The sequence below is a fragment of the Pecten maximus genome, chromosome 10 (assembly GCF_902652985.1).
Source record: "Pecten maximus chromosome 10, xPecMax1.1, whole genome shotgun sequence".
NCBI lineage: Eukaryota > Metazoa > Mollusca > Bivalvia > Pectinida > Pectinidae > Pecten > Pecten maximus.
Window position 1 is genome coordinate 20616861 of NC_047024.1, and position 24194 is coordinate 20641054.

Here is a 24194-nt window from a genome sequence, read left to right on the forward strand (position 1 = left end):
TAACTAAGACTTAACTATTTATATATTAACATTTTAACATGTTTCAGTTGTTTGATGTTATGTCTTTTGCCCATATTGCTCATAATCTTTTACTCCATAATTTCTGGCCCTTATACCTGGTACATAATGAACTCATAGTGTTGATGGGCTGTTAAGAACTTGCAACTAACTACCTGATTTACTTACTTTAAAGCTGCTACCCGGGTATATCACTGAGCAGAACAGACAGTTATATATAATATCCTTTTATCTTTTAAAATATAGTGGCACTGTTGGCCATGGTGGCCATCTTGGATTTCTGACCGACCCAATAAATAATAACACTTGGTCTGGACCATCTAAGGATAATTTCTGGTAAGTAAGAGCTGAATCCCACCGGTGGAATTTGAGAAGAAGTTTGAAATAGGTGTTGTTCATGAAAACCATGATTGCGCAATCATGTTACAAAATGGCCGTCATTGCTGCCATGTCAAAGTTTTTACGAGGCCGAAAAAAACAACAACACTTAGTTTGCCCTCCTTCCTTAACATTCTCACAAATTTCCAGCTCAATGACACCAGTGGAACTGGAGAATAAGTTTAAAATGTGTTTTTTAAGATTGCGGCTATGGCGGCCATCTTGGAATTCGGAACGACCCGAAAAATAACAACACTTGGTCGGGATCATCTCAGGAACAATTCAGGCAAGTTTCAGCCCAACAGCACTGGTGGAACTTGAGAAGAAGTTTAAAATGTGTTTTTCAAGATGGCGGCTATGGCGGCCATCTTGGATTTCGGACCGACCCAAAAAATAACAACACTTGGTCGCAATCATATCAGGATCATTTCAGGCAAGTTTCAGCTCAATAGCACTGTTGGAACTTGAGAAGAATTTTAAAATGTATTTTTCAAGATGGCGGCTATGGCGGCCATCTTGGATTTTGGACCGACCTGAAAAATAACAACACTTGGTCAGGATCATCTCAGGATCATTTCTGGCAAGTTTCAGCCCAACAGCACTGGTGGAACTTGAAAAGAAGTTTAAAATGTGTTTTTCAAGATAGCGGCTATGGCGGCCATCTTCAATTTTGGACCGACCTGAAAAATAACAACACTTGGTCAGGATCATCTCAGGATCATTTCTGGCAAGTTTCAGCCCAACAGCACTGGTGGAACTTGAAAAGAAGTTTAAAATGTGTTTTTCAAGATGGCGGCTATGGCGGCAATCTTGGATTTCGGACCGACCCGAAAAATAACAACACTTGGTCGGGATCATCTCAGGATCATTTCAGGCAAGTTTCAGCTCAATAGCACTGGTGGAACTTGAGAAGAAGTTTAAAATGTGTTTTTCAAGATGGCGGCTATGGCGGCCATCTTGGAATTCGGAACGACCCGAAAAATAACAACACTTGGTCGGGATCATCTCAGGATCATTTCTGGCAAGTTTCAGCCCTACAGCACTGGTGGAACTTGAGAAGAAGTTTAAAATGTGTTTTTCAAGATGGCGGCTATGGCGGCCATCTTGGATTTCAGACTGACCCGAAAAATAACAACACTTGGTCAAGACCATCTCAAGATCATTTCAGGCAAGTTTCAGCTTAATCCCACTGGTGGAACTTGAGAAGAAGATTGAAATGTGAAAAGTTTACGTACGGCGCACGACGACGGACGAAGCATGATGACTATAGGTCATCCTGACCCTTCGGGTCAGATGACCTAATCAAAGTACTGGAAGTACTGTAAACAAACATTATTGTTTAATGCAAAATCGGTAATCTTCTAAGTTTTAAGTTGATAAATTTACTGATATCGGTTTAGGAATTAATTGCAAATAATTTGAAATGTTTGCAGCTGTTCTGATTTGATTGTACACGTGCATGTTTCTGTAAGGTCCTAATTGAAATTGGAAGTTTGTTGATCTATCTTGGATCGATGAAAATAAAATATGTCTTCTTTCTTTCGGGAAGGCATCATCAGTTATAATACAGCCAGGACTCTGTGACCTTATTGATGCCAACTTCTAATATGCACTAAATTTAGGCTAGTTCCATCGTTAGTTTGGCATACATAGTTGTATTTCAACTTAATATGATGAAACACACATAAAGAATTACTGAAAACCAAAACCAGAGCTGCTAATCAAGGCCCAAATTAAGAATGTATCTAAGAATGAAACTGTACTCAAGCATTTATGGTACTTCAAAACAAAAAAAAACTGACTCCTTTTGTTCAGGAATCATTTGATGTTAATAAATCTGTATATGAGAAGATAAACTTCTGGTATGATTACAGTATTGTAAACAATGTGATAAAGAATAACAACCAGATAAAGACTATCTTCATCGAATAATTCAGCAAACAGGAAAAGAAAACTTCCAGATTCATTTTCAACTTCAAACCTGATCACAAAGATTACAGTCCATTCGATGGGACGACACATTCCCTATTTATTGTCCTTTTCCAATGTTGATCATCCAATCATACTGAACCACACAATTCAGCAATGTAATTGCACAAATCACACCTTTATGTGGAGAGAACATTTTTGGGGGTGTTATAATATTCCATAACTGTATGCAAATTGTGAAGCATTCCATATCTATAACTATATATATACAGTACGTGTATATATTTACACATATCAAAATTGGAATGACACAGGAGATTTGCAAGTTTAATCATCAGTCATGGGAGGTTTATGTAAAATGTTATACATTTGTATTTATCGGGGTAATTAGTAATTTTGAGAATATATTTATGAAGCTCTATTCTGTACATTCTACCAGTGCTTAGAGAATGGACACAATTATATGCTCTCCAATGTCAAAATTAATCATATGTAAAATATTAGGGGTTTATATGCCATTCTAGGCCTGATTGCCGTCATAGTAAAATTACCAAAATTGACTTGAAACCAATATTTTTAAGAGAATGATCTATGACTTTTTTTAAAGTTTTTCTTTTTCATAAAGATAATGTAATACATCGTTTATTCACTTCATTCAGATCTTCAGACACCACATAATTTGTGAAGTCATATATAGAAATATATGAACCATTTTGTTATTGATTTATACATGTAGTTCACACAAGTAAGCACTAGATGTAGGCAGTAAGTATATGTACCGCTATCTACTGGCATGACTTTGAGTACAGTAAACTACACTCGCTTTGTGGATATTGACAGGATAACATATATTTACATACTAATTCAATTTTAGAATTGTAACTGAAATCTTGTAACAGCATGGCACAAATAGTCATCTGAACATTTGTTGTATTTTCAGTTTATCAATTCATTGATTACTCCGTGTTTGAAGTATGGTGTAGTGAGAATTTCAAGTCTTGATCATGACTTGATGAAAATTTTAAATTAACAAATTATTAAAATGAATTTGTTTGAAAAATAAAACAAGTTCCACAGCAAGATCATATAGAGAATCAATCACAATATATCAAAAGTTATAAAACTACAAATAACAATTAACGGCTGAATATCAAATTAAGTGAATACCACAAGTATTTTTGCATTTGTTTTTAGATAATCCGGATTTCCGTTTTCCGGCTTAAAAAAAAACGAGAAGTATTTTAATTACCGTTATAGTTGAATTACCAAAATGGACCTGAAATCAGTATTTAAAAAAAAAAGAATGATCTATGACTTGAATATTTCATAAAAATAATTTTATACATCGTTTATTCACTTCATTCAGATCTTCAGACACCGCATAATTTGTGAAGTCATAAATGTATATAGAAATATATGAACCATTTTTGTTATTGATTTATAGTTCACACAAGTAAGCACTAGATGTAAGCAGTACGTATATGTACCGCTATCTACCGGCATGACGGAGTACAGTAGACTACACTCGCTTTGTGGATATTGACAGTATAACATATATTTACATACTACATTGTAATTCAATTTTAGAATTATAACTGAAATCTTGTAACAGCATGGCACAAATAGTCATCTGAACATATGTTGTATATTGAAAAATTATTTAAGTAAATATATATTAACTCATTTGCTTGACTTTTAGAATTGTAACTGAAATCTTGTAACAGCATGGCACAAATAGTCATCTGAACATGTGTTGTATATTGAAAAATTATTTAGGTAAATATTAACTCATTTGCTTGACTTCAATTTTCAATTTATCAATTCATTGATTACTCCGTGTTTGAAGTATGGTGTAGCGAGAATTTCAAGTCTTGATCATGACTTCATGAACGTTCTAAATTAACAAATTATCAAAATGAATTTGTTTGAAAAATAACACAAGTTCCACAGCAATATTATATAGAGAATCGATCACACTATTTCAGAAGTTATAAAACTACAAATAACAATTAATGGCTGAATATCAAATTAAAGTGAATATCACAAGTCTTTTTGCATTTGTTTTTAGATAATCCGGATTTCCGTTTTCCGTCTTTGAAAAAAAAAAAAAAATACGTAGGCGTATTGCATAGTAAACGTAGCCATGTGTACATATGTAACAGCTGATTTCAATCAGTTTGACTTAACATGAACTTAACACCGTCTCAGTAGTTCGTCACAATCGAAAATTTGATCGTGAATTCGGTATTTTGCAAATTCTTTCAAAATACTTCCAGGTAAAGGAAAAAAATTCATATGGTCTCTATACACACACCAAAGATTAATAGATCCTATATTGGGTCCAATCTCTCGTAAAAATATCGATTTGGGTCCACTATCGGCCATTTCGGTAATTCAACTCTAACGACAATCGGGCCGCGATTCGCAAATGAAAAATTAATTTAAAATTCGTAAACCTCTAATATTTTACATATGATACAATTAGGCATTGAAAAACATATATGTGGGTCAATTCTCTGAAAATAATGCCAATTTATATTATAATTAAGCCCCATTTTTCTTCGTTTCGGTATTTCCAAGTCTGCTTCACCTGTGGTCCGTTTCAGTAAATATTCTCGACTTTGCCGAAATAAAAACAACCTATATAATTATTCATTTTAAACATGACAACTGCCGACCACACGTATCTAAAAATGTTATTGTTGACATCATCTGAACATTGCCGTAGTTATCTGTCACTTCGATTGTAAACCCATTGCCAAAGTCATGGAAGAATCGACCAATCAAATTGGTTTAACGTTTGATTTCCGTAATCTTGCAGTTACCTCCCTTACAACAGTAAATACGTTCCAAGTATCGCCTACAACAACCAATCCCGTGCACATGGCAACAAGATATTATCATTTGCATTTGATTTATTGGTCGTTTTCGTCAAAGGAAAATGGAATATGGAAATCGATGACAATGTTAACGCTATGACCAGTCACCCTGACCACAAATGCCACCTAGTATCTACCTTTCTCGCAAACATGTACAGTAACCTATGTATGATACAATGTATCGTCTCGTATGCCGTTATTGATATATTTTTTTCTCTAAATTATAGAAATACTCATCTAGTTGATAATGATGTTGCATTCTAGAATATATATATTACACATTTAAGTAAATCGCGGACATATTTGCAGACCTATGCTATAATGTCAGCCGTTTTGGAATGAACACGGAAGAGCAAAACTTTCTAAACATCCGGAGACGAATGCGCCTGCGCAATATTTGTTTACATAAATATATTGACCTGGAGTTATTCGCAAAGTTCAGGTTCATTTAGTCTTCACATTTCGCTAGAGTTATGTATTTCTCAAATCGTATGCATCTTGAAAACATCTACTGAATACATTTCAACATTTTCGGTAATACTACTACATAAAACGAAGATGTTTTTGCCAGTAAATTATTTGAAGCGTAAGGCAATGGGGGCAGCCATATTTCATTGAAACAGACAGTAGATGGCGTATTGGTGAATGTGGCTACCAAATATGGTCATATTTCTCAGTCCAGTTCTTGATGGCAATAACCGAACATTAATGTTCGTTTAAAAAGCGAATAAATAAAACTGTATTCGTAACCATGGGTGCCATGCATTTTGGTGACAAGCAGTGTATATATACTGTCATGGACATAAGTGAACAGAAATCATGTTTGCATTGAAAAAGAAGGAATGAATTATGTGCAACTCTTAGTCATTTCCAGCACGGATGAAGCAGGACGTTATGAACTCTGAAATAAACCTCATCAGGATTACACATTTTTTTTCTTCAAAAAGAAGATTGTATTTACACTTCAAAAGTTATGAGGAGCCAATCAAAAGGTACTGAAAAGCTTAAAAGCATTTTTAGGCCTAGGGGCTTCACATTCCTGAGACTCACTACCAGGACGTTCCCTTGGATCTGCCAGGGGTCTGTGGCCTCTTTGAATCCTAGCTATTTTCCCCCTAGTCACAGAAAAGGGTACCCCTCTATATCCCAGATTGACCCCTGCTTTGGAAAGTTCTGGTCAAAATCATCTGACAACTGGAGAACTTTACCTTTCACAAACATGGACTGGTCATCTGGGTAACTCAGGGTTAGGCCATCCGTGTTTTCAGGTTTCGGTGTCTGTATAGTAGATTCCCTGTACAATAAAAGTCTAAGATGAACATTTTTTGTCTATTACAATTGTCTGTTTTAACATTTTTACAACCTGGTGTTATATGACAATAGGCCAGAAGATTTAGAATCCAGAACTATCATACATACAGTATTTGGTATTAAACATGCTCAGAAAGCAAATGGTTAAAGAAGGGGATATGAATAATGTCCATGCTATTAGACCGCAGGAGCAATCCAATTAGGATAGATCTGTGAATCTATGTTTATACTTGTACCATCTATTAAGAAACCTACATTGCACTTATCCATACCCAGATTAAAAACAAGAGGCCCAGAGGGCCTGTATCGCTCACCTGGTTTCATGAGATATGAAACAAGAATGATGCTGAAGTATATTTGTCGCTGGTATTGCTATGTCAATATATATCATAAGCATTTTATATGGGTACATGTACAATGGTTTTATTTTAATACTAACAAGAGGCCCATGGGCCTTAACGGTCACCTGATTTTTGAAATATTTCAGTAAATTTGAATGAAAGAATGAATTTCAAAACAAATAAAACAAATGATAGTCAAAAATGTGATTTCCCTATAACTATAGTAAAGTTTATCCCCTCCCATGGGGCAAACGCAAGACCCCAGGGCTAGGAAATTCACAATTATGGTAAAGCACCTTAAGACCCTTCGATCTGTGAAGAGTATTTAATTCTACCTTATTTGGGCTGTAAGAAGAAGATTTTTAAAATTTCTGTTAATTTGACCCTTTTTGGCCCCGCCCATCAGCCCCTGGGGGTCAGTCAGGGCCAACATGTACATACCATCAAACTGTCATCCCAAGCTGATAATGTTAACGAAGTTAGAACGAATTCCAATAAAAATTCAACAAATAATAGTCAAAAATGTGATTTCCCTATATAAACTATAGTAAAGTTTACCCCCTCCCCAGGGGCAAACATGAGACCCTAGGGTCATGAAATTCACAATTTTGGTAAAGCACCTTAAGATCCTTCCATCTATGTAGAGTATTTGAATCTACCATATCTGAGAGTAGAGAAGAAGGTTTTTGAAATTTTAGTCAATTTGACCCTTTTTGGCCCCGCCCATCAGCCCCTGGGGGTCAACTAGGGCCAACCTGTACATACCATCAAAGTGTCATCCCATGCTGATTATTCGATACAAGTTAGAATGAATTCCAATACAAATCCAACAAATAATAGTCAAAAATGTGATTTCCCTATATAAACTATAGTAAAGTTTACCCCCTCCCCAGGGGCAAACGTGAGACCCCAGGGTCATGAAATTCACAATTTTGGTAAAGCACCTTAAGATCCTTCCATCTATGAAGAGTATTTGATTCTACCATATCTAAGAGTAGAGAAGAAGATTTTTGAAGTTTTAGTCAATTTGACCCTTTTTGGCCCCGCCCCTCAGGCCCCTGGGGGGTGGGGACCATATAATTCACAATTTTGGTTCACCCTCAGCCATGGAAGCTTCCTGTAAAATTTCATTGAATTTAGTTCAGCAGTTTTTAAGAAGAAGTTGAAAATGTAAATTGTTTACGACGCACGACGGACGACGCACGACGCCGGACAAAAGGCGATTGCAATAGGTCAACTGAGACTTCGTCTCAGGTGACCTAAAAATGCCAAAAGGTACATTAATCCATGAAATGAAATTGACTTTTGGCGCGACCCCATAGGGATGCTAACACACAAATGTGAGTGATATCCATTGCTTAATTTCAGAGAAGATCTTGTTTAGACCAATTGGCCCCTTTTGACCCTGCCCTCTGCCCCCTTGGAGTCAGCTCCTTCCTTTATACAATTTTGAATCCCTACCCCAATAGAATGCTAATAGTCAAATATGAGCTGTTTCAGAGAAGTTGTTCATATCAATTTAGCCAAATTGACCCCTTTTGGCCCAGCCCCTCAGCCTCCAGGGGGTCGGCCCCATCATTTGTACAATTTTGAATCCTTAACCAAAGTGAATGCTACCAGTCACATATTAAAGATATCCATTGCTTATTTTCAGAGAAAAAGTTGTTTATATCAATTTTGCCAAAATAACCCCTTTTGGCCCCGCCTCTTAGGTCCCCTGGGGTCAGCCCTGTCATTTGTACAATTTTGAATCCCTACCCTAGGGGGTTGCTACCAGGCAAATATGAGTGATATCCAATGCTTAGTTTCAGAGAAGAAGTCGTTAATATCAATATAGCTATATTGACCCATTTTTGCCCCGCCTCTCAGGCCCCTAGGGGGTCAGCACCACCATCTGTACAATTTTGAATCCCCACCCCATAGTGATTGCTTCCAGGCAAATAGGAGCAATATCCTTTGCTCGGTTTCAGAGAAGAAGTCGTTTATATCAATGCAGCCAAATTGACCCCTTTTGACGCCGCCCCTCAGGCCCCTTGGGGGTCAGTCCTGTCATTTGTACAATTTTGAATCCCTACTCTAGGAGGTTGCTACCAGGTAAATATGAGTGATATCCATTGCTTAGTTTCAGAGAAGAAGTTGTTTATATCAATTTAGCGGAATTGACCCCTCTTGGCCCCGCCCCTCAGGCCCCCCGGGGGTCAGCCACACCATTTGTACAATTTTGAATCCCCACCCCATAGTGTTGCTACCAGGCAAATATGAGCAATATCGTTTGTTCGGTTTCAGAGAAGAAGTTGTTTATATCAATATAGCCCAAATGACCACATTTGGCCCCGCCCTTCCGGCCCCTGGGGGTCAGCCCCATCATTTGTACAATTTTGAATCCCCAGCCCAAAGTTATGCTACCAGGCAAATAGGAGTGATATCCATTGCTCGGTTCCAGAGAAGTCGTTTATATCAATATAGCCAAATTGACCCCTTTTGGCCCCGCCCATCAGGCCCCTGGGGGTCAGCACCACCATTTGTACAATTTTGAATCCCCACCCCATAGTGATACTTCCAGACAAATAGGAGCAATATCCTTTGCTCGGTTTCAGAGAAGAAGTCGTTTATATCAATATAGCCAAATTGACCCCTTTTGGCCCCGCCCCTCAGGCCCCTGGGGGGTCAGCCCCATCATTTGTACAATTTTGAGTCCCCTACCCATAGGGATGCTTCTGACCAAATTTGGTCAAATTCTGATCAGTGGTTATGAAGAAGAAGTCAATTGTTGACGGACGGACGGACGGACGGACGGACGGACGGACGTACCCACATACTGACCTTAGGTGGAACTTATCTTAAGTGGTACGGTTCTTAAGTGGTAAAATTCTAAAGCGGTATTTTATTAAGCTCAATAATTGCTTAAATGGTATAAAAATAATTAAGTTCAACGATATCTTAAGCAGAACAAATGGACAGTGGCGCCCTCTATCACAATGTGTATTGTCCGTCTTAAGAGGTAACATATATAAATTAACATTTTGAATAAAGAAATTAAAAGAATTTATTCAACAGCAAGGTTTGTAATTTATAATTATTAAAATAAAATCTTTCTCTGCAATATTTATAGTGTGAAATAACTTTATTCATGATTTAAAGAAATGAAAGAATTTTTGCTGCAGAGACGATGCTATATTGAATAACAGTAAGCTAAAATATGACTAATTAATCCAAAATAAAATTGAATAACTTTCTTTAATTTCTTTAATTGTAATTTTCAAAATACCACAAGACATGGACTCTTGACTACTAGAACCATTAATGTGTCCATTTAAGTCTAATACTACCACACAAGACATGGACTCTTGACCACTAAAGAAACAAGAATGTGTCCATTTTAGTCTAATACTACCACACAAGACATGGACTCTTGACCACTAAAGAAACCTCAATGTGTCCATTCTAGTCAAATACTACCACACAAGACATGGACTCTTGACCACTAAAGAAACCTCAATGTGTCCATTCTAGTCTAATACTACCACACAAGACATGGACTCTTGACCACTAAAGAAATCTCAATGTGTCCATTCTAGTCAAATACCACCACATAAGACATGGACTCTTGACCACTAAAGAAACCTCAATGTGTCCATTCTAGTCAAATACTACCACACAAGACATGGACTCTTGACCACTAAAGAAACCTCAATGTGTCCATTCTAGACAAATACCACCTCACAAAACATGGACTCTTGACCACTAAAGAAACCTCAATGTGTCCATCTAGTCATATACTACCACACAAGACATAGACTCTTGACCACTAAAGAAACAAGAATGTGTCCATTCTAGTCAAATACTACCACAAAAGACATGGACTCTTGACCACTAAAGAAACCTCAATGTGTCCATTCTAGTCTAATACCACCACACAAGACATGGACTCTTGACCACTAAAGAAACCTCAATGTGTCCATTCTAGTCAAATACTACCACACAAGACATGGACTCGTGACCACTAAAGAAACCTCAATGTGTCCATTCTAGTCAAATACTACCACACAAGACATGGACCCGTGACCACTAAAGAAACCTCAATGTGTCCATTCTAGTCAAATACTACCACACAAGACATGGACTCTTGACCACTAAAGAAACAAGAATGTGTCAATTCTAGTCAAATACTACCACACAAGTCATGGACTCTTGACCAGAGAAACCTTAATGTGTCCATTCTAGTCTAATACTACCACACAAGACATGGACTCGTGACCACTAAAGAAACCTCAATGTGTCCATTCTAGTCTAATACTACCACACAAGACATGGACTCGTGACCACTAAAGAAACATCAATGTGTCCATTCTAGACAAATACTACCACACAAGACATGGACTCTCGACCACTAAAGAAACAAGAATGTGTCAATTCTAGTCAAATACTACCACACAAGTCATGGACTCTTGACCACTAAAGAAACCTCAATGTGTCCATTCTAGTCTAATACTACCACACAAGACATGGACTCTTGACCACTAAAGAAACAAGAATGTGTCGATTCTAGTCAAATACTACCACACAAGTCATGGACTCTTGACCACTAAAGAAACCTCAATGTGTCCATTCTAGTCTAATACTACCACACAAGACATGGACTCTTGACCACTAAAGAAACCTCAATGTGTCCATTCTAGTCAAATACCACCACACAAGACATGGACTCTAGACCACTAAAGAAACCTCAATGTGTCCATTCTAGTCAAATACTACCACACAAGACATGGACTCTTGACTTCTAGTCAAATACTACCACACAAGACATGGACTCTTGACCACTAAAGAAACCTCAATGTGTCCATTCTAGTCAAATACTACCACACAAGTCATGGACTCTTGACCAGAGAAACCTTAATGTGTCCATTCTAGTCTAATACTACCACACAAGACATGGACTCGTGACCACTAAAGAAACCTCAATGTGTCCATTCTTGTCAAATACTACCACACAAGTCATGGACTCTTGACCACTAAAGAAACCTCAATGTGTCCATTCTAGTCTAATACTACCACACAAGACATGGACTCTTGACCACTAAAGAAACCTCAATGTGTCCATTCTAGTCAAATACCACCACACAAGACATGGACTCTTGACCACTAAAGAAACCTCAATGTGTCCATTCTAGTCAAATACTACCACACAAGTCATGGACTCTTGACCACTAAAGAAACCTCAATGTGTCCATTCTAGTCTAATACTACCACACAAGACATGGACTCTTGACCACTAAAGAAACCTCAATGTGTCCATTCTAGTCTAATACTACCACACAAGACATGGACTCTTGACCACTAAAGAAACAAGAATGTGTCCATTCTAGTCAAATACTACCACACAAGTCATGGACTCTTGACCACTAAAGAAACCTCAATGTGTCCATTCTAGTCTAATACTACCACACAAGACATAGGACTCTTGACCACTAAAGAAACCTCAATGTGTCCATTCTAGTCAAATACCACCACACAAGACATGGACTCTAGACCACTAAAGAAACCTCAATGTGTCCATTCTAGTCAAATACTACCACACAAGACATGGACTCTTGACCACTAAAGAAACATTAGTGTGTCCATTCTAGTCAAATACTACCACATAAGACATGGACTCTTTACCACTAAAAAAACAATGAAGTCAAATACTACCACACAAGAATAACCAACTTTTATGAGTTAAAAACAAAACCACTGCTATTTTACCAATTATTATGAAGTTGAGTAGAAGTCTGTACAAAGTTTAAAAACTATCAGATGTTCTGTGTTCCAAGCTACATCATCATTGTTGCAACATCACCATGTTACTGCCCTTCAAAATAATTCATAACTTTTTTTATTCTTCAGTTGGAATGTATGATTTATGTAAAGATTCTTTTCGCTATGTTACGTTCTGTTGTGTAATGAAGATGACATAATGTACTAGTCATCGAAATGCCAATGTTGAATGGTTGTGTAAAACAATGTTTACATAATTCATAATTCAATTGTTCAAAAACATCCCAAAATCTGCGAGGCCCTCGACTATAAGGGGCTGAATTTCCTGGAGAAATTCAGTCATACAATATGTCTGTAAGTATCAAGCTCGAACATAAACCTACATGTATCTATAATCGTGCTGTTCTAATTGTAATTTAGTTTTTGATGTCTTTCGACAGTGTCACCTTAGCTTCTGCTGAGGTACAATTCAAAAACTGTGTAAAATTATTTTAGTACAAATCTCTATTGTATACAAAACTAAAGCATCTTTGTTATAAAGTAGATTTGTTGTAGTCCATAAAATAATCAACAATCAAACAAAATCCAACAAAAACTCCTGTTTATTGAGGATTTTACATATTTCCATGAAATAATTCCCACAAATTAATTTGAAAACCATGTGAAACACACACACACACTCACATTAAGAAAAGTTTCTTCCTTTTTAATGGGACATACAAGTTGTGTTTTGTTAATAAATGTAATCATTAACACACAAATATCTATCAAAGTGAAGACATCAATACCGACATTTATGTACTTAAAACCAGTGCTTTAGGAGGAAATCGCTGGACAAGTCCATAATTGAAAGATCGAAGAAAGCCGAATAATAATGATAATAAGAAACGGAGCAAACAAAATAGGTTCCCCTCCACTTTGTTTGTAAACTACCTGTTTTTTTAAAAACTAATATGTTAAAATTATTTCACATTATGTCAAGAAGAAGCATTTTTATCTGAAAACTGTAGTTACTCATCAGTAACTAAATAAATGACAAAAATTGTCTCGACTAAAACATTGAATTTTAAAACGTTTTCAGGAAATGGCTTGTCAGTTAAATTTGAATGCTCATTATGAAATATTTCTGTTAGAGGTCAGAATGTTCCCCTCACAATATAATAATAGAATATGTTACAATATTGTTTTTATACTGAAATTTACTTCAATGCAGTTAACAAGAACACTAGCTGATCAATGTCTTCATGACTGCTTTGTCATCTTGTTGAAACTGAACACTTAAACAAAAACAAGAGACCCAAGAGCCTTAACAGTCACCAAGTTCTATAACATCTGTCGACAGAGTGAATAGCAATTGCTCCCTATTATCAGGAGAGCTAAACATTAGGGCTGGTCAGTCAATTTTCAGAGATAGTTAATACACATTTGAAGAGCTACTTTTTTTTTTGGATTAGATTCCAAACTTTCTTTTTAATGGTCTCCCACTGTCTGTTGTGGATAAGTCCATTCTGTGTTTTGCTTATAGCAATGCATTTCTTGACTTCCTTGAAACCAGGACATTTCCCATTTTTTAAGTTGTCCTGGAAGAGCTTTTCAACCTCTTCGATTTCTTCACATGTCCATTTAACTCTCTGTTTTGTCGCTTTTTTCTCTTTTGGTGGCAGTGGTCTGGAAGTTTGTGGGATTTCCTCCAATTCCATAGCTTCTGGTGTTTCCTCCGATTCCATTTCTGAATGAATTAAAAAAGCAATATTAAAATGTACATTCTTGAAAAACAAAAGGCAATGGACTTTAATGATCATCCGGCTATAAAGTATCAATGATATACTAGCAGCGGTACAAGTGGACCAATTATTTAATGATTCAAACAATTCCAAATTTTAGCAATAAAGCAGTATTAAACAAAAAGTACTATTGTAACCGCTAGTTACTATAATGTCCCCCAAACTACCCCTACAGTCGTAAATTATGCTAAATTTAGACCAATCAGAAGCCTCCATTTTGTAACCATGATAACAGTGCTGATCTAAATTTCAACCAATCAGAGACCAGGATCCGTTACCATGGCAACGGATGGTTTCGTAAATGGTACCATTTTCTTTGGCTGCCCTCAATACCCCTATGTACCAACTTTCACCGAAATCCAACCAATGGTATACCTGTGTTCTCCTGACTTTTTTGGTGCAATGCCGCCTCAATGTCACTAGAATTCCCAGAGACAAAGTCTTCTCCTTCTTGTATGATTTCTAAAACGAAATCAAAATCATTTTGTATAGACACAAACCCTTAAAGGACTCAACCCTCCAAAATCAAATAGTGAATGCTATTTTTTAGATTTGAACAAATCAATTTTTAATATAGAATAGGGTTAGTAAACTAGCAACTGAGACTTTTATTGTATCTTGGTCTGGGCATTTCAAAGTAATGCAAATGTACATCAGAATATATCTTCGATATTCATTCTTTTAAAAACTGGTTCCGAAATGAAATAATAGAAGCATTTCTATCTAGGTGCTGTAAACATTCTTACCATCTACACTGATCTCTTGAATACTTTTGCCTTTGAATTTGCTGACTGCATTGAAATCTTGGATCAACATCAGTTTTCCTTCACTGACAGTGTCTGCATTTCCCTTAGTATCGTTGCCTTCACTGACAGTGTCTGGATTTCCCTTAGAGTCGTTGCCTTCACTGACAGTGTCTGGATTTCCCTTAGTATCGTTGCCTTCACTGACAGTGTCTGGATTTCCCTTAGTATCGTTGCCTTCACTGACAGTGTCTGGATTTCCCTTAGTATCGTTGCCTTCACTGACAGTGTCTGGATTTCCCTTAGTATCGTTGCCTTCACTGACAGTGCCTGGATTTCCCTTAGTATCGTTGCCTTCACTGACAGTGTCTGGATTTCCCTTAGTATCGCTGCCTTCACTGACAGTGTCTGGAGTTCCCTTAGAATCATAAGAGTTCACATTAGCATTTTTCTATCATTACCAAGCTTGCCTATTTAGCCAACAAAGTCATCGGTATTTCTACATCTTTTAAAGGGACAAGGGATAGATTTTTAGCTGTTTTTTTTCACTGCAAATTGCTTCATGAAATCAGTTTGATACTCCTTATGAATGAATCTTGCTTACATAAACTTAAATTGACTTTTTTTGTACATGTATATCATGATTTAACAGTAACTACATTTTAAAATTGCTACTTTCTGCTTACAGGGCGATAACAAGAAAAACAAAAATTCATTGTGTGAAATTTTTTTTGATAAATAATCACCTTTTGATGTAGAGCCAATGCTCTTTTGAGATCTGTTTCAAAATTCTCTTTGTCCTCTGCGCATCTTAACTGTCCTGAAAGAAAAACACATCTTATTTAAGACAAATCGTGGTGCCATGATAAAAAATTGCAAGTCAAAATATTCTCAAGAGATCTTCAATGTATTTTTAAAATGGACCATGCACAACTACAGAAAAAGGGGACTCCAAATATGAAGTTTGACAATGATTCATCATCCAGTACCTTTAAAGAAAAAGAGATAGCAAGAATGGTTTAAGGACAGCCAGACAAATGGCAATTTGAAAAAGAGAAAATAAAGAAAGTCTCGAGTAAGCTGTAAAATCTCTATGTGAAAAGAGCACTAGCAACAGCTTATTTCTTAATGTTTGTATTTACCAGCCACAATGAAAGGTTTCAATGATATGTCTGCATATTACTAAACAAAACTTATCCTTTAACAATGAGTAAAAAAACAATTTTTACCATATATTTTTAAGAAATACACTTAAATATTTTTTATCGTGATTTTATGTATACTTAACAGCATAATGAGTCAAGTTGAATAATTTTTTTTAAGTGTCAGATGGTAGTTATTATAGTAACAAACTGCTAGCATTGCAACTCTGATCTGATGTCTTTCTCTCACACACTCTTAGAACTCATCAACACTGATTTGTTGTGGCTGATCACATAATCATAACATTTAAATCAAACTGAACATCAAATTGAAAATGGTTAGGGAGTCATGTTGGTCACCTTCTTCCCTATAATTTGGTTAAATTAGAAATATTTTGCTGGTTTTTTTTTTTGTATAAAGTTGGTATATTTTTCACTTTATATTAAGAATATCTAGAATTTTTCCTCGCTTGCTGGTCATCATCAAAAAGCCCACAGTAATATCCTCAGGATTATACTGCCCTTAACTGCTTTAAAACATTTTTTCAATACATACTTTGTGCTTCAGGAACACTTCAAACAGTAAGACATATTTTTGGTATTCTTCTTAAACATCAACTTATCAAGACAACTGTAAGAATTGGCTCTTCATCAAAATTGTTTAATAGGATTACCGGATTCTAAAACCATGACTCCCTAACACTGAAATAGAAACATCAACAGCAACATAACTCTTTACACTGTACCTCTTGTGAACTTCACTAAACTGTGAGAAATTTCAAATGGTTTCACAGTTGCTCTGGTTACATTACACCTTAAAAATTTTAAATGTTAAGAATTAGAGATGAATGTTATTTGTTACAAGCTAACTGATATATTATCTTACAGAATGGTCATGGTAAAGAACAATCGATCCTTGGTAATTAGAGTATTGGTACAGGGAGGTGTACTTCCTCCGCAATATATTTTGTAGTTACAGAGTTTATATATATAATATTATAATAAGTAGGACAATTCGGAAAGCTAAGGCTCATCCAAGATTGGCCAATACTTTTATGTCCCTCTCTTTGATGTGGAAAGTAAAAGTGGTTGTGCATATTTCACAAAAATAAAATGGGTGCTTTCTGAAATCTTTGAAAGCACTGAAAAGATGGCGAAGAACTAAATTTTGATATGGAGATGCTTTTCTTTTGTGTGATTATAACTTTAGTTTGATGTCAATTGAACTATTAGCCCAATTAATTACAAAGAATTTTCCTGTGATTTTTAGTAAGACTTAGTTGTTTGTTTTTTTAGAATTGGTCAAATTATGAGCTAATTATGACATTTAGGAAAAATTGTTAATTATAGTTAAATACAAATGTATGTAGAATTGTAATTTGATACATGTTATAGCAGATATATCAAACATGCATCCAACAACTACTTTCCATGTTTACCCCTCCAAAAAATTATCAAAATACATTGATAAGTAAAGACAATCAGTCTCGAAAAAATACAATTATGTTTTGTTTGTCATGTTTTACCTGCTTTGATCACTCCAAAAGTACACTTCGTCTATTCTTAAAAGTTTTCCTGGCCACCATGCCCCACCTCCATCCCCTGTTAACTTAACCCAAACTGGGTGGCCAACCGGGCATGGTATTTGTAAATCTGCAAAATGAACAAGAAAATCTCAAAAAGTTATTTTGTAACTTAAATCCTATTCACATGTTTAGCAAATATTGCTGCGATATATATGCATTCAATCGACTGTTTAGAATAAACCTAGGTATGATTTTGAATCTCTTCATTGAGATCAACTCTTTGTCACAGATTGAAAATGTCTTTTTAACCCTACAAATAATATAACGGAAAGAATAATCTAAATTCTGTTATCAATCATTGCTCAGAATCAACTGAACACATGCATGGTCAGAGAACAGTACTAAAACTATAAAGTATAATACATCAATAAAATATGTTATTCCCTAAGCTAGAGAGCTTGAGACAGGCATTAAGTGTAATATCATTTCAAGCCTAGAAATTGAAGATCATCATACAAGAATGAAGTGTACACATATATAGACAGGGTTCGTACAGGAATATTGTTATGAAATTTCTGGCCTTGTAGGGCCTTTCTGCGTAAATTTAAGGGCCTTCAAAAACTTTTAAGTTTTAACGTATACAAAAGACAACAAAAATTGCTAGTTTTATATTCATGTCTAGACTTTACATCAAAAATACTAAAAGCAGTCACGGAAGCATACTGATATCCAGAAAATTTAATTAGCTATAATAAAATTCTAACTTCAATCAGTGTAAACCAATAGGATAAAAAAAAGACAGCATATAATGAAAATTAATAAAGTGACTTATTATACAGAATTGAAGCTAATGCATATTTCATCAAATTCTAGGCTAAAATTTCCAATTTCAAGGGTACAAGGGTAAGTGACCCATAACCTATTCATGTCCAGACGGGGTATCAATACCCCGGTCGTCTTGGTAAAAGGCGAATGCTCTCCCACTACTCCACCTGATCATGACCACCCTATATAAAGCACTGGATAGAGTTCCCCAACTAATGGGCAACTATACTATAATTATGAACAAGAAAAAAAATATACCTGCTGTTTGTTGCCGACGTCTAGATCTGGATGCCATCATTGTAAATACCAGCTGGTACTGACTGAAATAAAAGCAAATCACTGAATTGTATTTAATAATAATTACATCTATTAATTTCAATATGCTCTATTTTAACAATTACAGAGCTTTGATAAATGATAAATAATACACACTGTACTAGCAAACCCTTTAATGAAACTTTATGCAGGAACAACGCTTTTTATGTGATTGTCTGCATTGTATACTTACTTTTAATGCTTAATCATATGTGTTGCTTTTATCAGATGGCTTTAAGTGAAATTACGACAACAGTGGAATTAAACTCTACAGCATTGAAGAAAACCAAATAGTTTAATCCACAAATAAATAACTCTAGAACATCAAAATTAAAATCAGAACAAAAAGAGCAAGCTTCAGAAAATTCGAAGTCAGAGAGAAAACCAATGAAACCAAAAGGGATATCCGCCAAAACTTGTTCCATCATAAACTTCAAAATTAAATTCTACTTAGTCTACAATTCCAGACACAATTAGGCAAATCTGTCAAAACAAAACATGAAGAATTAAATTTGCGATTTTATACATTCTTTTTGTAAAGTCGGAACTGTTTCTGTTAGCTGAAACATTGGATTTGTTTATGGCCTAATAAACCTACAATCGTCTTCACAATGTATTAAATTTACAACTAAATTTAAAATCCTGAGTACATTTAGTACTCTCAACGCATTTTAAAATTTTTCATTTTTCTTCCTACTTGTCCAAAGACATTAGTGATTTTAGTATACTGGGGCTTTATGTACTACACACCAAAATGGTTAATAAGTGGTAACTTGTTTCAAACCAAACCTAACTTAAGTAATGATCATGAATGTTCAATAGTGTTCAGTGGCAATTTATTTACTTATCATATCTTGTCGGACATGTACATGTACATTTTGTATATGGTATTGGTCTCGTGTGGAAACATTTTGGTGTTTGAGTGGTCGCTCAGGTTTATTGGTGATTTCTTTTTCAAACTGGCCGGTAAAATATCAGCATTTGGTCAGGATAAAAAATCTAGTTCAAAATATTGACATTCTAGATCTATGCACAGTAATGTTAGCGGATACAACAAAACAGCTATACGTTATTCTTGATCAGATCAGATGATCCTAATTTTAAAAGCTTTAAACTGTGAATTACATGTACGAGGTGTTTTATCTGTTATTATAATGAAGTCAATGTCATTTTAATCATTGTAGTACTTCTGAACATATAATCTCTTTAAAGAATTTTGAAATGGAGTCAGATTTACCAAAAATACACTCACAAATTTTGAGAAATTTTCGTAACATAGTTTAACTTTACAAAAACTTGCAAAAATATTGAAGTGAAAATATGGGCAGATCAGCATTGGTCTCTCAACCTTAAACGACCATAGCTATTAATAGGATGTAAAACACAAACAAACAAAACTTTATATTTACATTTGCTCTGCATAGAGCATACAGTATTAATGTGTGTTGTAGTTTATATATAATTATATAATGTTCAACATTTGGTCCGACGCTTGGAGACGGAATATAGCGAAATTAATAATAACACTACATTAAAATGTAAGTAATGAATGTTTTAGCAAATGTTGATATGGTCCTATAACACCCATTGCTATATAAAGCCCTAGCTACCGATGACGGTGACCTGGACCCTGGAACCCTGAAACACAACAATGGTTGAAGTATATTCATACTTCAACTATGTATGATTCAAAGTTTGGCAAAGAATAAAGTTTTTAAATGTACAACAATTTAACCGATGAGGATTAAGTTTCAAAGATATCTGTCTATGTTTTGACGGCTCCAAATCTGATGTTTCTGACTATATAATATGCATAGCCCTACCTGCATAAAATACATTGCGTAAACAAAAATAATGTACGCTGTAGGATCGTATTAAATGATTGCACTCATACTAGAAATCACTGCACATTATTCAGGTTAGGAAATAATTACCTACAGGTCACTATCGGTAACCAATCAAAATGCAGGAATAGCGGAGAACTGTTTTACCTGTGATGGGCTCATCGAAAAGATTCCGTTCATTATAAATTCATATTTTCTTCAGTTAATCATTAAGTATTTACAACTCATAATTTCAACATTCATAGTACCGGACAATCGGTCCAGACCGATATGGCGGGTTACCGGACCGACAGCAAATTTGCCAGACATTGTCCGACGGACCGGCGTATTTCACATGGTCTGTTATATAGTTGCAATGCAGAGCAAATGTAAATATATCATAAATAACTTAGAATTCAATAGAATGTAAAAAATATAGAGAACCTTACCACATATATGACCTAGCTGTTCAGACACCTTTCTTCATGACAATGGAGATAACCAGACCAAATCAAAACAACCAGTAAAAATATCAGGTCGACCAAAAATGAGCTTGTAACAAACAATCCATAAAACTCTGGATTGATGAATGAGAATATTCTCAACAAGAAATTAACAATATAGAACAAGCAAAAGCCCAAAACTTCTACTCTCTCCATTGTCAATCATTTACAGTGTTTTTACATCTCTGTGAAATATTAAAAGTAAGAATCGTCAATATTGATCATTGCTTTTGAAATTGGTTCAACATTTGTGTACAGTTAATTAAAGATTCCCATTTGGGCTATAATATGAAATTATGGACCAACAATTTTGGTGAATGAAATGTGTGTACGGGTACCTATATTTTTTCACTTTCAAAAATATCAATGATATTGAAAATAAATCAGAATTTTACAATCAGGTTTTTTTATGTCACATTGCAACAGGAAATATCAGTTTACAATTAAGATGACCCTTAATAAACAAAAATTGAGGGTACGTTGGATACTTCCATACTAACTCTAATGTTTCTACTTTAAACAGACCGTCAAAGTGATGATGGAGCACTGTTCTGTTGTCATACAGTCTGAGATTAGTGAAAAGATCAGGCTGGAGAAACTTGATTTTTTTAAATCAACAAGTGTTTTTGTGCAATCAGGGGTGTACAATTCTGAAAATTTTCCACTAGCCCAAGGGCTAGTAGCTTATTTTTTCCCCTAGCCCTGATGAAAATTCTACTAGCCCTGCACTTTTGAAATTTTTCAATACATGTATTCTATTTAAATATTGTTTTCCGAAATGTACCTTTCCCTCAACATAATTGATCAGAATCTTGCCATTTAACAAAGAATTCAACAATTTTAATATTGTTCAGAATGTTATATGGTCTGTGTGTGAAAATAGTCATAACTATTGCGAAAAAAATTAACTGTACAGTAAAATAAGTTTACACACTTCAAAATAATTAAGAGTATAAAAATATGGATTTTATTTTACTGGTTGTAGATAAGAGTTAAAACTTTCTGACTGTTGCATGTACCTATACAACGACATGTCAATATTGTATTTTGAATAGTTAAACTGAAATATACTTCAATCTAAATTATATGAGAGGAAATAATTAATTTCAAAAATTTAAAGCTGCTAGTTTAAATAAACCAACACATTACCAACTCAATCACTACTTTAAAATAGTTCTGGTTTCATGTCATAGTGAACTTGACGTTTAATTCACTCTGATCCACTACTTTCTAGATATGTTTGTTCTCCATCTCATTTCCTGAGGGAAAAACTTATAGCTAGCAAATTGTATTGGAATGGAACTAAAGGTGCCAATGTCAATGAACTTTTAACTTTTAATCATAATCATAGGAAATTATTATCATGACAATTCAAGTAAAGCTCAAATTTTAATTTAAAACAATGTTAAGTCGAGTTTTTCAGGTGAAAATGTTATGACAATTGTCAATCTGTCAAATATATTTATATCTACAAGATTCCCCTACTTTATTTAGAAAACCAACAGCTTAACAAATTTGGTGTGATCACGCCTGCTTTGTGAATATAACATCTATCAAAACAGACCTGTACATATAGCAGCACCAACGATCTAATTTCAATTTCAACAGGAAGATTAACTCAACTGATAATAAGATCCATATATCCTAATAATAAATATGATATGATCACTAACTGTCACTTCATAATTTAATTCCTATCTTAATTATCTCTGTAACTATGCTGACATGTCGGCAGACCGTCCGTATCTGGGTCACTCGTGTTTGCATCTGGATCACTCGTGCGCTTGAATGCTATCAATGGCATAACTAAGCATTTGATAGACCTAGATGAAGATATTATTTACGTTTGGGAAACGTGTTGAACCGATGTCAACTACCTGTGGTTGAAAAATCTTATTAACTTGACCAGTTACCATGTTTACAAATGTCAGAACTGTATACAGAAACAAACTGGCTTTTAATGTAGATTTATTAACGAAAATTTTGGTACAGAAACAATTTGACTTTTCATGCCATAGAGCAGCTAGCCCTGACCTGAAAACTAATAGCCCCGGGCGTCTGGCTAGTGGAATTGTACACCCCTGGGCAATTACAAAGTAATAAATCTGTGCCATTTAGAAAATACATCGCATGAATATTAGGCCTAACATAATAGTTATAAATATCATTTAATATTCGTGGAAATGTCCAAGCGTAGAAGCAGGCCGTGTTCCTACATTACGATCGCGCGATTTAATTAAATAGACCAACAAATCACCGGCTGGTACATCATTTAATGTTGACAAATATATCTACATTTTTCTGTTTATTGCGTTATTAACATCCCTGTACCTAACATATTTCAATACATTAGCAAGGTTTTCAGAGTTTCTCTGTCGACAAATATACAGATACAAATTGTATAAGCTGAAAATAGCACGCCCTAGAGTATTTTTAGGCCAATCGCGTGCCTTGAAACAGGAATAGCCTAGGCTAATAATGCATAAAAAAGCTAATTCTTCGACTAGGATGATAACTGAGATTTGATTAAGATTTTGCCTTGAATTCGTTTATAAATTGTAAATCTCTCCGTTGATCAAACCCGTCGAGGTTAGGCTAATTCAGATTTCTAGAGTAGAGACGTTTTTCAATCGATCTGACTAGGTTGGTTACTAAACAATTTGCGTTTACGATTAAATAATGTTAAAGGGTGATTAACAACTGCATTTTCGTGTAAATGATTCATAAAATCAATTGAAATAACTAACTAGAACACTCGGATTTCGACTTACCTGATCACAAGCAAGCCTGTAATGGCGGCGTCTCCCGCGGTACGTTTTCGGCACTCCTCGGACTACTTCATTCATATGACACAGAACAAAAAACATTCCGATTGTCACTCGTTTTGTGGCAATGTCCGGAAAATGTCCGTAGTAGTCCT

At 35.2% G+C, this 24194-nt stretch overlaps 2 protein-coding genes across 2 annotated transcripts in view; both read right to left on the reverse strand.

The window, feature by feature from the left end:
- The window catches only part of LOC117336224, a 34642-nt gene that overhangs the window by 1571 nt on the left and 8877 nt on the right, over positions 1-24194 (reverse strand). Inside the window, exon 4 of the mRNA XM_033896683.1 lies at positions 6413-6498. Coding sequence (XP_033752574.1) covers positions 6413-6498 — 86 coding nt within the window. The remainder of the gene's footprint in view (positions 1-6412; positions 6499-24194) is intronic.
- On the reverse strand, positions 13198-19971 carry LOC117336225. Its single transcript, XM_033896684.1, has 6 exons — positions 18892-19971; positions 17809-17935; positions 15887-15960; positions 15144-15558; positions 14773-14859; positions 13198-14342 (listed from the first exon to the last, which is right to left on the reverse strand). Exons 4-6 carry the CDS (start codon positions 15211-15213, stop codon positions 14047-14049), a joined length of 453 nt encoding a protein of 150 aa, XP_033752575.1. The 5' UTR covers positions 15214-15558; positions 15887-15960; positions 17809-17935; positions 18892-19971; the 3' UTR covers positions 13198-14046.

What these genes read in the sequence shown, in the direction of transcription:
- LOC117336225 (XM_033896684.1), bottom strand. Translation starts at nt 15,213, where the DNA reads ATGTTGATCCAAGATTTCAATGCAGTCAGCAAATTCAAAGGCAAAAGT. An exon ending in TCAAGAGATCAGTGTAGATG is followed by an intron (nt 14,860 to 15,143) that starts GTAAGAATGTTT and finishes ATTTCGTTTTAG; the next exon opens with AAATCATACAAGAAGGAGAA. An exon ending in AAAAAGTCAGGAGAACACAG is followed by an intron (nt 14,343 to 14,772) that starts GTATACCATTGG and finishes TAATTCATTCAG; the next exon opens with AAATGGAATCGGAGGAAACA.